Raw genomic sequence first — 16002 nt, forward strand, 5'->3', positions numbered from 1 at the left:
GCCCCTCAGTCAATCCCACCTGCATTTATCAGCCAGGCTGGCACAATAAACTGTCTCACTCAGTCTGAAATCCTCAAATTTGCAATGAAGATACATTGATAATTATTGCTATTGGAATGCAAATGGTGAAATCCAAAAGGAAGGACCAATAGGCGGAAAATATGGCTTTAGTGATAGAAATGAAACTGGAGAGTGCATGATAGAATTTTGCAAGACCAATGACTTCTTCATTGCAAATACTTTTTTTTAAAACACACAAAGGCTTTCTCTACATGGACTTCTCCAGATGGAATATACAGAAATCAAATTGACTACATTTGTGGAAAGAGACCATGGAGAAGCTCAATATTAGCAGTAAAAATCAGACGAGGAGACGATCAATTGTTTATATGTAAGTTCAGGTTGAAGCTGAGAAAAAAAAAGAAAAGAAGTCCATTAGAACCAAAATACAACCTAGAGTACATCCCAGCAAATTCAGAGAATGTTTCAAGAATGGACTGATGCATTCAACAATAATGAGAGAAGATCTGATGAGCTGTGGGAGGACACCACAGAACCAAGAACTTCATACATGAAGAAAATGAAAGGTCATTAAAAAGACAAGAAAAAAGAAAAGATCAAAGTGGATGTCAGAAGAGACTCTTAAATTTGCTCTTAATCAGAGAGTAGCTAAGGCAAATGGGAGGAAAGATGAGGTCTGAGATCTGAAAAGAAAATGTCAAAGGGGAGCTCAAGAAACAAAGTAAAATAGTATAATGAAATGTGCAGAGTGCTAGGGTTAGAAAACCAAAGAGGAAGAAGATGTTCAGCATATCTGAAATGGAGGATAATGAAAAAATGCACACCTCAAGTTGCAATATTGGAAAATTCTATGGACTAAATATTGAACTAAGTGGGAAGCATTCTAAGAATGAGTCCCAAGAAGATTGAAAGAATAAACAGTGACTATATCAGAAAAACTAGTCTACCTTGTACTATTTCAGAAGGTAGCATATCAGCAATGGTGCTGAAGAAAGAAGTTCAAGCTGCACTGAAAGCATTAGCCAAAAGCAAGGTACTGGGAAATGATGGAATACCAATTGAAATATTCCAATAAGCTGATGAACTGGAAACATTCACTTATCTATAGCAAGAAATTTGGGAGATGAGGTAGCTAACTGACTGGAAGAGATCCATATTTGTACCATTTCAAAGAAAGATGACACAACAGAATGCTCAAATTATAGAACCATATCATTACTATTACATGCAAGCAAAATTTCCCCAAAGATCATTTAACAACATTTGTAGTATAAATTTTACAGAAGTTCAGGCTGGATTCAGAAGAAGACATGGAACAAGGGATAATATTGCTGACATCAGGTGGGTCTTGGATCAATGCAGAGAAGACCAGACTTGTTTCTTATTGACTATGCTAAGGCATTATATTGTGAGGACCATAATAAACTATAGATATCCTTGAAAATAATGGGAATCCCAGAACACTACATTGTGCTTATGCAGAATCTGTAGATGGATCAAAAGGCAATTGTGAACAGAACAAGAGCACACTGCTTGGTTGAAAATCAGGAAAGATGTGTGTCAGGGTTGCATCCTTTTACTATACTTGCTCAATTTGTATGCTGAGCAAATAACCTGAGAAGCTGGCTTATATGAAGAAGAATGTAGTATCAGGATTGGAAAAAGAGGAAGACACAACGTGAGATATGCAGATAACACAGGCTTGCTTGCTGAAATTGAGGACTTGAAGCATTTGCTGATGAAGAGCAAGGATTGCAGTCTTTAGTATGGATTACAACTCAATATAAAGAACAAAAATTGTTACAATTGAACTATTGTAGCGATGTCAAAGGTCAGAGCAATGATTCCTTTTCTTGTATATATGATTGCTGTGAGTTGTAATCAACTTGATGACATTTGACAACAACTTAACAGCAAGGAGCCCTAGCGGGTAAGGTGTTACATATTGGGCTGCTGATTGCAAGGCCAGCATTTCAAAACCTCCAGTTGCTCTGAGGGAGAAAGATGGAACTTTCTCTCTTCATAAAGAGTTACAGTCTCAGAAACCCACAGAGAGCAGTTCTACTTTGTCCTATAGGGTCACTAAGAGGTGGCAACATCAAAGACTAGTAGTAACAACATCATACTGAATACTAGTAATGAATGCACTCTAGTTTGGGCTACCAAACCTCAAATCCTATACGTATTTTTATTCATCCTTTTTTTATCCCTATTTTTAAATTAAAGTTGCTTTGTTTATTCCTTTGATTTTCCCTTCCTGCTATAATTATTCCTTCTTACTATGCATTGATTCCTGTCCCTTCCTTCCTGCTTGGAGACCTCAATAAATTTTCACTTTTTGCTGCAGCTTCCCCACACTAATTTTTTAAATATTTTTTTTCATTTATTATTTGTATGACTCTAATTTCCATCTTTATTAAAACAAACAAAATACAAGCCTTAAAGTGTAAATAAAAATCAAGCATGGCCCTACCTTTTTGAACATCAGTTCCTCTTTGATTACTGTCCTAAAATACTCCTTCCCTTCACTTATTTGTTAATAGATTTGTTTATACTTTTCATATCCACTTTTCTTATTCAGCCCAGAGGATTTTGGATTCTGCTTGATCCACTTAAAAGAAACATGTTTTATTAAGATGAGCAGTGGCTAGTTCATATATAAATGGAATGAGCATCATCAGTTCTACTTATCCTTGTAGTATCATTTGAAACTTGTGATTGATTTCTCCCTCTTGCCACACATACCTGTAAGCCTGCTCTCTGACATCCTTGATACAGTATTTATGTTTCTCCTTTCTCTCATGCTGAGCTTTTCAGACCCTTTTGCAGGTTCTTCTTGTATTGTTTCAACCCTTTAAAATTAACATCTTACAAAATAAACATTTAATTGAAAGGATATAGAATAGTCATACATAATTATTAGTTCCCAACATTACACTCAATTCCATTTGCCAAAGAATCTATTTTAATTATCTATACTTTTATTTCTTCTGGTAATTGCTTCTACAATTATAAATAATATGTTTGTGTATAATAAACCACTATAATACTTATTGGCTTAAAGCAATAATGATTTATATTTGCTTATATTCGTAACCTAGCTCAGAGGCTCTTCAGCTGCTAAGGCTCAGTAAAGCATCAGTATTCCTATGGAAAGATCATATTGTGAGTTGATTGTAGATTAAAGCTGCTAGTTTTAGGTCTTGTCATATTGCATTGGATAAATCTGCTGCACGTCTTTAAAGTGTCGAAGAGCCAGGATAGCACTTTGAGGACTAAGGTGTGTCTGGCTCAGGCCATGGTATTTTCCCTTTCTTCATTTGCATGTGACAGTTGGACAAGTAATAAGGAAGACCATTTGAATTATGGTGAAGAATAGTAAAAGTATCGTGACCTGCTGGAAGAATAAACAAATCTGTCTTGGGAAAAAGTAAGCACAGTCAGAATGCCCTTAGAGTTGAGGACGGCGAGAGTTTATCTCATGCATGCTGAAGATGTTATTAGGCGAGAGCACTTCCTGGAAAAGGATATCACACTTGGTAAAGCAGAAGGTTAGAGAAAAGAGAAAGATCCTCAGCAAGATGGATTAACACAGTGCCTATAACAATGGGCTCCAACATAACAATTGCGAGGATGGCACACTTGGGCACAGTGCTTCATTCTGTCGTGCATAGAGTAATTTTGAGTTAGTACTAGTTTGACAGCACCAAACAACACTAAAGAGACCTGATGGCATAGTGGTTACACGCTGGACCGCTAACCACAAGCTCAGCATTTGGAAACCACCTGTTGCTCCTTGGCAGAAAGAGGGAGGCTATCTACTCCAATAAAATGGTGCAGTCTCAGAAACCCACAGGGGGACAGTCCTACTCTGTCATATAGGGTCACTCTAAATTGACTAAATGGCAGGGAAGGAAGGGTGAGATCAGAAGCACACTGAGTCCTTGGAGACCTAGACCTGACATTAATACACAGTCCCTTCCATGGCGTTCTGCTGGCCAAAATAAGTCATGGAGTTCAGCCCAGAATTAAGGGATAGAAAAATAGACTCTACCTCTAGAAAGGCACATTGCAAAGAGTATGGAGACAGGGAGAAGTGAAGAGTTGGGACCATTTCTTGTGAGAGTTCTTCTACAGTAATTTTACAATACATAGTCCCCTTCCCTCTTTAAAAGGAATGTGGAGAGTCCAACCTATAGCACTCTTCCAACTCACTCCATGTGCTAATTTTGAATGACTCTAGTGTCTACTTCTCGATGCATAGGGCTCCTCATATCCCTTCTCAAGAAGACGGTCCAAAGTACAAAATACCTGGAATCAAAATTATTCCTTAAAGAGTTTCAAATTAGTTATGTCACTGTGTAGTGACTCTGAAAATCTTTCTGGACTCTGTTTTTCAAAATGAGGCTGGTAGTCTTTTGCTAAAATCATGTAAATTATGTGTTAAAATTACAGATTACTAGGCTCCGTTTGTGAATGAGACTATTAGGATGGAGGTCTAGGGGTTTTTTTGTTCTTGTTTTTGTTTTTTGATATGTTCGCTTTTTTCACTCAATAATTTAAGGTTTATTAATGTTGTATCTGTCCATCTTTTTTTGCAAACTAATATAACAGTGTATTAATTATAGCATTTTATCAGACCTGTTTTCAGCGTATTATTATTATTATTATAAATCAAGCTGCAATGTGCATTCTTGTACAAAGCTTTTATTGTGCCCATATATATGTATCTATCTTAGGTAAATACGTAGAAGTGAATTACTGGTAGTTCACTTTGTAAGAAGCTGCCAAATAGTTGTGCTAGCAATGTACTGTATATGGGTTTCTCTTGCTCAATAATAAATACTCTTTTTTATTTGTTTCTTTCTATTGGCTCTGCAGTGGTGTCTCAGTTCTAACTTTATTTTGTTGCTTATTGCTAATAATGTTAGAATTTATTTTTGTGCCTGGTCTGATAACAGAGATTAAGCTTGAAGTATTTTTCCACCTAAGTGCATGCAATTATTTCTGTTGTTGCTGTTGTCTTCATTTTCCTTCCATAATTTGACCTAATGGTAATTTTGAAAAACCAAGTTTTCTTTCCTGGCCTTTGGAGTCTATATAAGAATGTCTATTATTAAATATATTTATGAATTGGAATATTGATCTTGGAAATCAGGCTTTTAGAATTGTTATACATATTCAAGATTTATATACTGTTCCTGAAGCGTTTACAATTAATTTTTAAAAATTAATTTAGATAAATTCGTCTATTTGATCTTTTAAAACTTTAGGAGGAGTGCTGATTAATTCTTGGCTTTATACAATGAGATTCTGTTTCATTTAACAACAACATGGTAATCCAATTTTTCGGTTTTGTTTTTAATGGGCAAAGAAATTGAACAGACATTTCTCCAGCAAAGATTTCTAAATGATCAAAAGCACTTGAAAAGGTAGCCAGAATTAGTAACCTACAGTCAGTTAAAGAAACAGTTGCTATCCAGGGACTTTTAACTCATGATGACCTCGTTCATCTTGTCAAGGAACTCTGCTCTGTAGGGTTTTTCAAAGGCTTGTTTTTCACAAGTGCCTAGATAGACTTGAACCTCTAGCCTCCTTTAAAAAGAAGCCAAGTGCATTAACCTAGTACCTACTTATTAGTCATAAGGGAAATATAAATGAAACCACAATGAGAGAATACGTCACACTCACTGGCATGGCTATAGTTAATGATAATAATAAACATAACAAAAACTTATAGGTGCTGGTGAGAATGTAGAGAAATTGTACCCCTCATACATCACGGGTGAGAATGTCAGATTGTAGCAGTTCCACAATGGGACATTTTTTTTACATGTTATCTTGTGATATGCCATTCATTTAACAGATATTTTACTGCCTGCTTAGTGATTTTTAATCAGGCTATAGAGTTTTCTATTATATATACATTTCTCAGTTTGTAAGCACAGCTAAATAACCATGTATAAAATTAAAAAATGACTTTTATTTTATTTGGGAAGAAACTAACTTTCTTATACCCAAATGATGTATAAATGAGTAATAAAGCAACTTGGTTGGAATGTAATTGAATGTAATACTATTTTTATTTGAAAGTGTTTGAAAGATGAGTTACCTTGGGTAAATCTCTGCACAAGACCTCTTCAAAGCATTAAAAGTAAGGATGTTACTTTGAAGACAGGTATGCCTGACTCAAGCCACTGTGAGTTCCATTGCTACATATGTATGTAAAAGTTGGACATTAAATAAGGAAGACTGAAGAAGAATTGATGCATTTGAATCATGGTGCTAGCTAAGAATATTGGAAGTACCATGGACTGCCAAAAGGGAAAACAAATCTCTCTTGGAAGCATATCCAAAACACTTCTTAGAAGCAAGGATGGCAAGACTTCATCTCAAGTACTTTGGACCTGCTATCAGGAGAAACCAGTCCCCAGGGAAAGACATGGTGCTTGGTAAAGTAGAGGGGAAGTGGAAAAGAGGAAGACCTACAAGATGTATTGACAAAGTGGCTGCAACAGTGAACTCAAACACAGGGTGGTACCCAATTGGATGGTGTTGCATTTTGTTGTACATTGGGTCTCTACGAGTCCAAACAACTCAATCGTACCATAAGAAAAATGCATGAACGTATTGCCCATAATTAAACCTCAACCCTAACTCCTCTTATTTAACCTATCTCAAGATTATCTTGTCATATTTCTTTGAGTAGCAGCCATTTTAAGGTTTAGAGATGGCATTAACCATACAAATGTGTGCACATTTAACCCAATAATCGTTTTGAAAAGCCATTAGGATCCAGTTGAGTCAGAGTTAACTCGGTGCTAGTGGGCTTTTGTTTTGTTTTTTAGATTTTGTATGTTTTATCTGTATAGGTACTGATTTTCATATGTAAGATTCCAGCTAGGCTTAGATAGGGTATTTGAAACTGTCATAGGTGTTAACGTGATTACAATGTTGTTTATTTTCCAGTCAATTAACAAACCTACTGAGTTTCAATTGTGTGACTGAGACTGTCCTATTTTGTGGACATAAATGAGCGAACAAGACTAACATACTTTTGTTAAATTGCTTGCTTTCTACTGAGTAAAGCAGTGCAGTTGAAGTTATGAGAAGTGCTGTCATGTAAGCATATGCTGGAGTATAATTGCAACTTCATACTTAGGTAAAAGTTTTCTCTCAATCTTTGTTTTTAGCTTTAAAAATTGAGATGACTATTTTTTCTGTGGTCATGGGTTGAAATTTTTTAATAACCTGTGTTTTGATATGTATTTAAATGTCACAGTCTGGATATAATGATTTTTCTGGAAGCAGAGACATATGTGAAGGCTTCAAGTTTCTGATTTCTTTACTCGTTCTTTCTGGATTTCATTAAAAAAGGTATAAATGAGCAATAAAACAACCTGGTTGAGATGTAATTGAATATATTACTGCTTTTGTTTGTTTTTAAAGGTCATATATCATGGTTAAAAATAATCATGGAAAAATGGCTGTGCAAAATTCATGTTAAGAATACATGCCGGGAGAATATAGATGATTTTGAATCTTAAAAGTCCCAAATAATATATATTGAAATTGAATAATGTAAATTAACTATGCATTATTCCACTTAAAATTTAAATATTTTTTCCTTTTCTTTGAATATGTATCATGTTCTCAGTGTGTTTAAAACCTTATGATGATTTCATCTGAAATTTTTCCTACAGCAAAATTCATAAATAATAAATATTATCTTATAAATCCATATTTTAGTTTAGCTAGAGCTCAGAATAAGTTACTTCCTCAGGGAATGCAATATTCAATATAAAATTAGATGATGAGGCAGAGACTCCAAGGAATTAAATTGTGAAAACAATCTTGGTATTGTACATGCTAATATAAATCTGTTATTCCCTTTCCGCATCTATCACAACACATTTTAAATTGTGGCTGATTGTGTATGCAAATAACTGTCTTATTAGAAATTGCGGCTGTATGTACTAATGTCTCCCTGGATTTCTTGGGTGTTTGCTATCTAACCATCAAAGCAATAGAAATAAATGATGATTACTGCAAGTCTTTGAAGAACAAAGAGAAGTCAGAACACTTTAGAAGGTTCTAGATATCTGAGGCATTGACAGGGTGTGCCATACAGATGAGTGGGGAATCTCTTCAGATCATTTAAAATAGCTTCAGAGTGTTTTTCTTAGTAATGTAAAATATTTTCCACATTCCTTTGTGTGTTGAAGCTAGTTAAATGCAAGTGATTTGTATATGCATTTTCTATCATATTTTTTGTTTCATCATTTGGTAAGACGGTGTTTTGCTTAAAGATTATAACATAATACTTTTAAAGACCAAAATAAGTTATTTTCTGGCAAAAATAGCTATTAGCATTCATTACATAATTAGAAGCAGTATTTAAAAGCAGCTCTTTAATGTGCCTTCTTGGTTGAAATTCTTATAAAATTATTATATACACAGATTACTATATATATAAAATGTGTCTGTTCAGAGAAGTTAGGTCCTAATAAAAATTTAGGTCCTTTAACCTTTATTTCTGAAATTTAATTTATTCAAAGTATATTTTAATATAGTTATATATTTTACTTTGCCAAAAAGATACTACTTATTAATCTCTCCCTTATGTTCTACAGTTAATGAATATATGAATGAAATATTGGCCTCTAAAGTTTTATTCCTGTTGTGATATTAGTTTAAATAACCAGGAAGGAATTGTGGGAAGCATAGTGAGAGACCAATTCGGCAGATAACTTTAATAATTTTCTATTAAAAACTGTAGGCACATTTCAGAAAGTCAGTGTACAAAACTCAACTGTAGAGGGAATGATGTCTTGTGTGTTTGTTTATTTCACTTAACACCTTTATTAAAATGTAGTGATACCTTTCTTAGTCCCATAAAATCAAGATTAAAATAACTTGATTCCTTTTCACAACTAATAAATGCAAAACAGTATGCAAATAGAATTGATATATGAATAAATTATAATGTCTATTGGCATTTTTTGTTGCTTGCTGTGACAGAATTATTTTTAATACTCTGAGTTGTAACAAGTGAGATTATGGAAATTCAGTATGCAACTTGGTTTCATGTCTAAAATTTTAAGAATGTAGTATTTTAGAAATAATAACTAGATTTTAAAACACAAATATTTAATTTATTTGGCTTCCTGTTTTGTTTTGTTCATTCTCAGATATTAACATATCATTATTAAATCTGAAGATTACTATGATTAGAAAAAAATGTATGGCCTTACTTGCTACCATTAGGTAAGTTTCCATTCATAGCAACCCTCTAGGACAGAGTAGAACTGCCTCTGTGGGCTTCTAATACTATAACTCTTTATGGAGTAGAAAGTTCTGTCTTTATCCCAGAGAGCAGCTGATTGTTTCAAACTGCTGACCTTCCAGTTAGCAGCCCAGCCCATAACAATTACTTTACCAACTCCATATAGAGTGACGGAAAGTCGGAATCCACTCGATGCCAGTGGGTTTGGCATTTTGGGCAGAGTGCTATAGACTCTGTTTTTAACACATTATTTTCAGAGCTACTCTAGGGGTTATTATCAGTGAGTACATATACACACATAGTTTTTCTAAGTTATCCAAGTAGCAACTTATTTACATTCTCTCTTTTTTTAAAAAATTAAATATTTTCATTGTGGACTCTTACATCACTTATCACAATCCATACATTAATCCATTGTGTCAAGTAAAATTTGCACGTATAGTGCCATCATCATTTTCAAAGCATTTTCTTTTTACTTGAGCCCTTAATATCAGCCTCTCTTGTTTTGCCCCTGCCCTCCCTCATGAACCTTGATAAGTTATGGATTATTATTTTCATGTCTTACATCGTGCTCTGTCACCCTTTACCCACTTTTCTGTTATTGGTCCCCCTGGGAGGGGGTTATATGTTGATCCTTGTAATGGACTCCCTCCTGTCCCCCGACTTTTCCCCGAATCCTCCTGGTATCTCTATTCATTGCAAGAAGCAAATAGCTGTCTTATTAGAAATCGTGGCTGCATGTGCTAATGTCTCCCTGGCCCTGAGTTCTTTAATGCTTCCTTCGCCCCATTATCGTGACCTCAGTTCTACCTTACAAATCAGATTAGACCAGAACATGCACACTGCTACAGATAAGAGCCCAAAACACAGGGAATCCAGGATAGATAAACCCCTCAGGGCCAACAATGAGAATATTTACATTCTCTTGATTGAAGCTAGTCATAGCCCACAATTACCTGTTGGAATTGGGGTGGGAGAAATAGTCTTACCTGTGCAAGGAATAAATTTATTTGAATTTTTGTGAGGAACTTATGTAGAAACTATTGATTTTGTATATGTTTTAATGTGCATATTTTCAAGAAGAGCAATGTTTTTTTTCATGAATCATGGAATTTGAAGGATATGTTTAGCACTGAATCTAACTACATATAATATAATGAGCATAGTACAGTTGACCTTTGAACAACATGGGTTTGAACTGATTGGGTTCACTTTTATTCGGATTATCTAAAATGTCTTTTGAGAAATGCCATTTTATCTCATATTGAAAATGTAACTTTTGTTGGTTACAGTATACATTACATACAAGAGGGCTACACAATGTTCACAGGAAAATTCCATGATCTTTTAATATCATTTCCCATGCACTTTTTGAAGCCCTCTCATATGTTATGTAAAATATGTGTGAATCCACATGTTCATGTCCATGTTATCAATAAACTTCTTGTCTATAGTAAAGCTATTAGTAGTGATGTTTAGGGGCGTCAAAAATTTGAGGTGCAGTGGGTCAGCACACTTAAGCCTTGAATTATTCAAGGATCAAACACAGTATAGTAGTAAATTATACTTTACTGTTAACAAAAGGGGTAGATCTATAACTCACATTCATATACCTTGATAATATATATTATGCATTTTAAAATAATGGAAACTACTGGGGATTCAAACTTTAACTTTTCTTTTCTGTATAGGATAGTAGATATTTGGAAAGAAACACACTGCTAAAAACACCTCTGTAGCCTCAGTTCATCTGAATAAATGTGATTTCACCTTATCGATAATGTTTCCTAACAGTATGGTTTAATTGAGTATTATTAGTACTTGATAAGATGAATGTTACTAAGAACAAATGCTGTGGAAATTTAATTACCAGCAATTATTTATCCCTGATGAGTTATTTGAAATTTATAACCTTCACTATAGTTCATGGGAATAAATCAATGGCATTTTTAACCCTTTCTTCACAAATTTATTTTATGGAATGAATTATTTCTGAAGCTCATAAATAGTCCTTTAGCTCTTAAAAATCTCATTGTGATTATTTTCTTTCTTTTCAGAAGGTATTTTGGAGATCAAAGATGGGTAGAAAAGATGCCTCTACTATAAAACTTCCTGTGGATCAGTACAGAAAGCAAATTGGTAAGCAGAGAATTCCCTCTAATATATTCCTGTGAATTAAGATAAAGAAAAACACAATTATGTATGATACTAAGAAAATAAGTACTTATGATACACAGAAATAAATGAATAAAGAACTTTATAGTTTTTAAAATAATATTTTATATTGTTTTAGGTGAAAGTTTACACAGCAAACTTGCCTTCCTTTTAACAATTGAGTTAGTTAGTTTATTGTGCCAACCTGGCCGATAAATACATATGGGATTAATTGAAGGGCAGAGGACTAAATGGCTTGGTGAGCCTCACCTTTAGAGTTCTCGGGTCTCTTGCTTTTGATGGTTGGACCAGGGTGCAGCTCCCTTAGCCAGTCCCCTGCTTCAGCAAGGCCTTAGCCAGTTCCCTGCTTCAGCAAGGCTGACTTCCTGCAAGACATCCCCAAGGAGAAGCCACATGGACTTACCCTGATGCAGCCCTGGGTGCTGGAGCAGCTGTGTGGAGACCCCTGCCAGCGCTGAGATGCTTACAAGTTCACTGACTGGGCTTTCCTCCTGCAGTCGGCGTCATTGCATCTGCTTTGTGAGATGCAGGACTCTGGATTGGTGTTGGACATATGGGTTAATGGGTTAATGTTGAACTTGTGGGCTTAGGCAGCACTGGGTTGGGATGTTTTCTTGATGCTCACTTAACATTTATATTAAACTCTCTCTTATATATGAGTCTCTGTGGATTTGTTTCTCCAAAGTACCCAGACTAACACATATTTTTTTCCCCAAAGTGCTCCATGCCCTTGGTTATAATACATATTATATGTGTCAGCATTCTCATTAGTTTCATTCCGTTTCCATCTAGCTTGCATCCCTTCCCCTTCTTGCTTTTTTCTATGGGCTTTTGGGTAAGTGTTGACTGTTTGGTCTCACATATTTAATGTGAGAGTTCACTGTTTAAAGGAGCACATAACTACCGCCATATAGTATATTTTCTAAGCCAACCTGTCATTGGGATGAAAGGTGACCTGCAGAGTAGTTTCAATTTTACATTCAAAGAGAATTTATCTTAGGGCGATAATCTCTAGTCTTAGGGTTCCTCTAGTCTCTCTTGAGTTTTGCTTTTTTCTTCCATTCTATCTAGAACCTTTTGTTGTGTCCCTGGGCACCGTCACCTCAGTATAAAAGAGGTTGTGTGATTCATGTGGGCTAATAGTTCATTGAACTGGTTTCTCATTTTTAGCCTTTGATTGCTTCCTTCTCTTTTGCTCCATATGGATGGAAAAAAAAATAGTTGTATAAATACAGTCTCCTGATTATTAATGAAGAAATACAGTTCATGTGATTTTTTAAAGCCTTAGTAATTTTTAATTATTTAATTCCAAACTAAATTTTATTATTTTTCTTATTAAGCCTGCTTTTTTGTACTCAATATTCTTAATACCATCATTTAATAAATTATTTATGCACATAAACACTTTTAAGGGTTTTTTTTTACTCTCAGTGGCAATAATTGACCATCATGGCAATAATTTAATAATCTCAAATTTATTTATTAAAATATATGAACTAACAGAACATACTTCCTTTTAAATGGGGAGTTGAGCCTAGAAAAGTAAAAAAACTATCCAGAGATCATAAGTGAAGGCTTGGAGGAGATTGAATGCATGGCTTTGGGGATGATGAGGAGATTCATACAGCTAGGGCTCTTGAACAGCTTCTATTTTAATAAAGTGGGGATGGGAAAAAATCTACTCAGTGACCTTGGCGACATACCAGGGAACTTGCATGTTTTCGAGTGTGTTCTAGGAGGGGCAGGGTTATCTACTAATTCTTTGCCAGTATACGTGGACAACACACACATATACACGTAACATGATTTTAAAAATATTTGTATTATTTTATAAAGAGTAATGGCTGTACATATATACTTATGAGTACATTGTTTCCTTGCTACAAAATCACACTTATTTATATACTTTTTTATGGTAATTCTATTTTGGCAAAACCTCATTCTATTTTGAATGATGATTTTAACATCATTGTATAATATTTATCTTCCACAGAAAGTTTTTCCCTTTCAACTATGTACAAAAATGATCATGATTAATGACTCCTACACAGTCCTTTTTTTGGCAATATTCTTTGCTCAGGTGAAAATCAAATAGACTAACACTGTGACAGAAAAAACCTTATAGATATAGAATCATTTCATTACCCTGACACTACTTAAATTACTGTAGAATGGTCTTGAAGTGTGTAGTGAACAGCAGTAAAGTACTTTAAACATTAAAGTATTAAACTAAGAAAAGCTGAATATTATGAAAGATTTTTACTATGAGAGGAAATCATGACAACCTTGTAAGTTACAAATTAGGACTGATTCACAGGGTTTTCCTGACTGAACCGCCAGCCTTCTTGTAAATAGTCCAGTGCTTAACATTTTGTGCCACTGTGAGTCAAAACTGACTTCATACCAATGGATTCTTTTTTTTTTTTAATATGGGAAATAAATTGGTTTGGACTTAATAATTTTAAAATTAATATTTGAAAAGTAGATGTTTAATATTGACTAGCATTATGTATTAATGAGAGAGGAAGTATTTAAAAGATTGGGGGGAAAGGAAAATTAATAAATGTTCACATAATTGAGGTGTTTTTTATATTGTTGTTATAAACATTTAAAACCAGAAAGCATTTGCATTTGGTAGGTAAATTGTTCAAAATTACAACAAATTATATATCTATTTCCTTCTGTAATAAATATAAAACCCAGCGTACTGCACTCAAGTAATTCTGACTCATCGCAGTGCTGTCCACACATGTAGAACGACTCCTCCTATGGTTCCCAAGACTAGCTCTACAGGAGCAGATAGTTGCATCTTCTCCAGGCAGCTTGAACTGTGGATATTTGTTTCCCCATTTTATTGTTTTCTCTTTCCTATTAATGTTTTTATGAAATTCTTATGAATATTTTTCTTAGCATCCTTGTTATATATTAGTAGCATAATTATGAGAAAGATAAAACACTTGTCTCTTTTTTAGCATTATAATAATTTTACCACTTCTTTCACCTAAGGAGCCTGGTGGCATTCTCTGGTTTAGGCATTGGGCTGTTAATGGCAAGGTCAACAGTTCAAACCTACCAGTTCAAACCTCAGGAGAAAGATGAGACTCCCTGCTCCCCAAAAGATTTACAGTCTAAGAAAACTTTTTCGTTATTGATTTGCTATTGCTATGAGTCAGAATGGCAGTACTGTATATACTCGAGTATAAATAAGCCAAGGCACCTAATTTTACCACAAAAAACTGGGGGGCTTTTTTAGCATAAAAACTGTGTTGAAAAAAATTCAGCTTATACTCGAGTATATAGGGTGTTTGGGTTTGAGTTCACTGTTGATATCTTTCACAATACCAAGAATCTATTTTCAGTCAAGGAAACTTCATATATTATTTACTGTAAATGATAAATATGGTTATAATTCTATGATTTTCTATTGTAGTTTTTACCTGTAGTGATATTTCTTCATTTTGCGAATAGAACAAGGGAATACTGCTTGGTTTAAATTCAGGAAAGGTGTGCATCAGGTGCCTCTCACCATACTTGTTCAATCTGTATGCTGGGCAAATAACCAGAGATGCTAGATTATATAAAGAAGTGTGTGGCATCAGGATTGGAGGAAGGCTTATTACATCTATGGTATGCAGGTGACACAACCTGTGCATGCTGAGAGTGAGGAGGAATTGAAGCACTTGCTGATGAAGATCAAGGGTTGTAGCCTTTAGTATGAATTCCAACTCAATGTTAGGAAGACCCAAATCCTCACAATGGACTAGTAGGTAACATCATGTTAAGTAGAAAAAGGTTGAAGTTGTCAAGGATTTTGCCTTGCTTGGAACCACAATCTATGCGCATGGAAGCAGGAGTCAAGAGATCAAAAGACCTATTGCATTAGATAAATCTGCTGCATAAGATCTCTGTAGAGTATTAAAGAGCAAGGATACTATTTTTTTAAATTATTTTATTGAGGGCTTGTACAATTCTTATCACAGTCCATACATACATCCATTAAGTCAAGCGCATATGTACACCTGTTGCCCTCATCAATCTCAAAACATTTACCCTCTACTTTAGCCCTCAATATCGTTTGTTCATTTTCCCCCCTCCCTCCCCCCTCCCCCTCCCTCCTGAACCTTTCAAAATTCATAAATTATTATAGTTTTGTCATAAGTTACACTGTCTGACGTCTCCCTCCGCCCCCTTCTCTGCTGTCCATTCCCCAGGGAGGAGGCTATACTTAGATTCTTGTAATTGGCTCCCCCCTTCCATCCCACATTCCCTTCACCCTCCAGGCATCGCCCCTCACCACTGGTCCTGAAGGAGTCATCTATCTTGGATTCCCTGTGTTTCTAGTTGCTATCTGTACCAATATACATCCTCTGGTCTAGCCAGATTTGCAAGGCAGAACTGGGATCATGATACTGGGGGTAGGAAGCATTAAAGAACTAGAAGAAAGTTATATGTTTCATCGTTGCTACCCTGCACCCTGATTAGCTAGTCTCCTCCCCAAAACCCCTCAGCAGGGGGGTGTT

At 35.0% G+C, this 16002-nt stretch overlaps 1 protein-coding gene across 2 annotated transcripts in view; it reads left to right on the top strand.

Moving 5' to 3' along the window:
* TRIQK (triple QxxK/R motif containing) overlaps positions 1 to 16002 on the top strand; it is a 79486-nt gene that overhangs the window by 37065 nt on the left and 26419 nt on the right. The window contains exons 1-2 of one of the 2 annotated variants that reach the window (XM_004697477.2): positions 9214 to 9288; positions 11365 to 11446. In XM_004697477.2, the coding sequence (XP_004697534.1) occupies positions 11386 to 11446 (61 nt within the window). In that variant the 5' untranslated portion in view covers positions 9214 to 9288; positions 11365 to 11385. Of the gene's footprint in view, positions 1 to 9213; positions 9289 to 11364; positions 11447 to 16002 lie in introns of those variants that run through there. The other variant, XM_045285889.1, reaches the window with a different exon arrangement.

This window comes from Echinops telfairi, unplaced genomic scaffold (assembly GCF_000313985.2).
Source record: "Echinops telfairi isolate 266 unplaced genomic scaffold, ASM31398v2 ScPeMD7_1;HRSCAF=3_0, whole genome shotgun sequence".
NCBI lineage: Eukaryota > Metazoa > Chordata > Mammalia > Afrosoricida > Tenrecidae > Echinops > Echinops telfairi.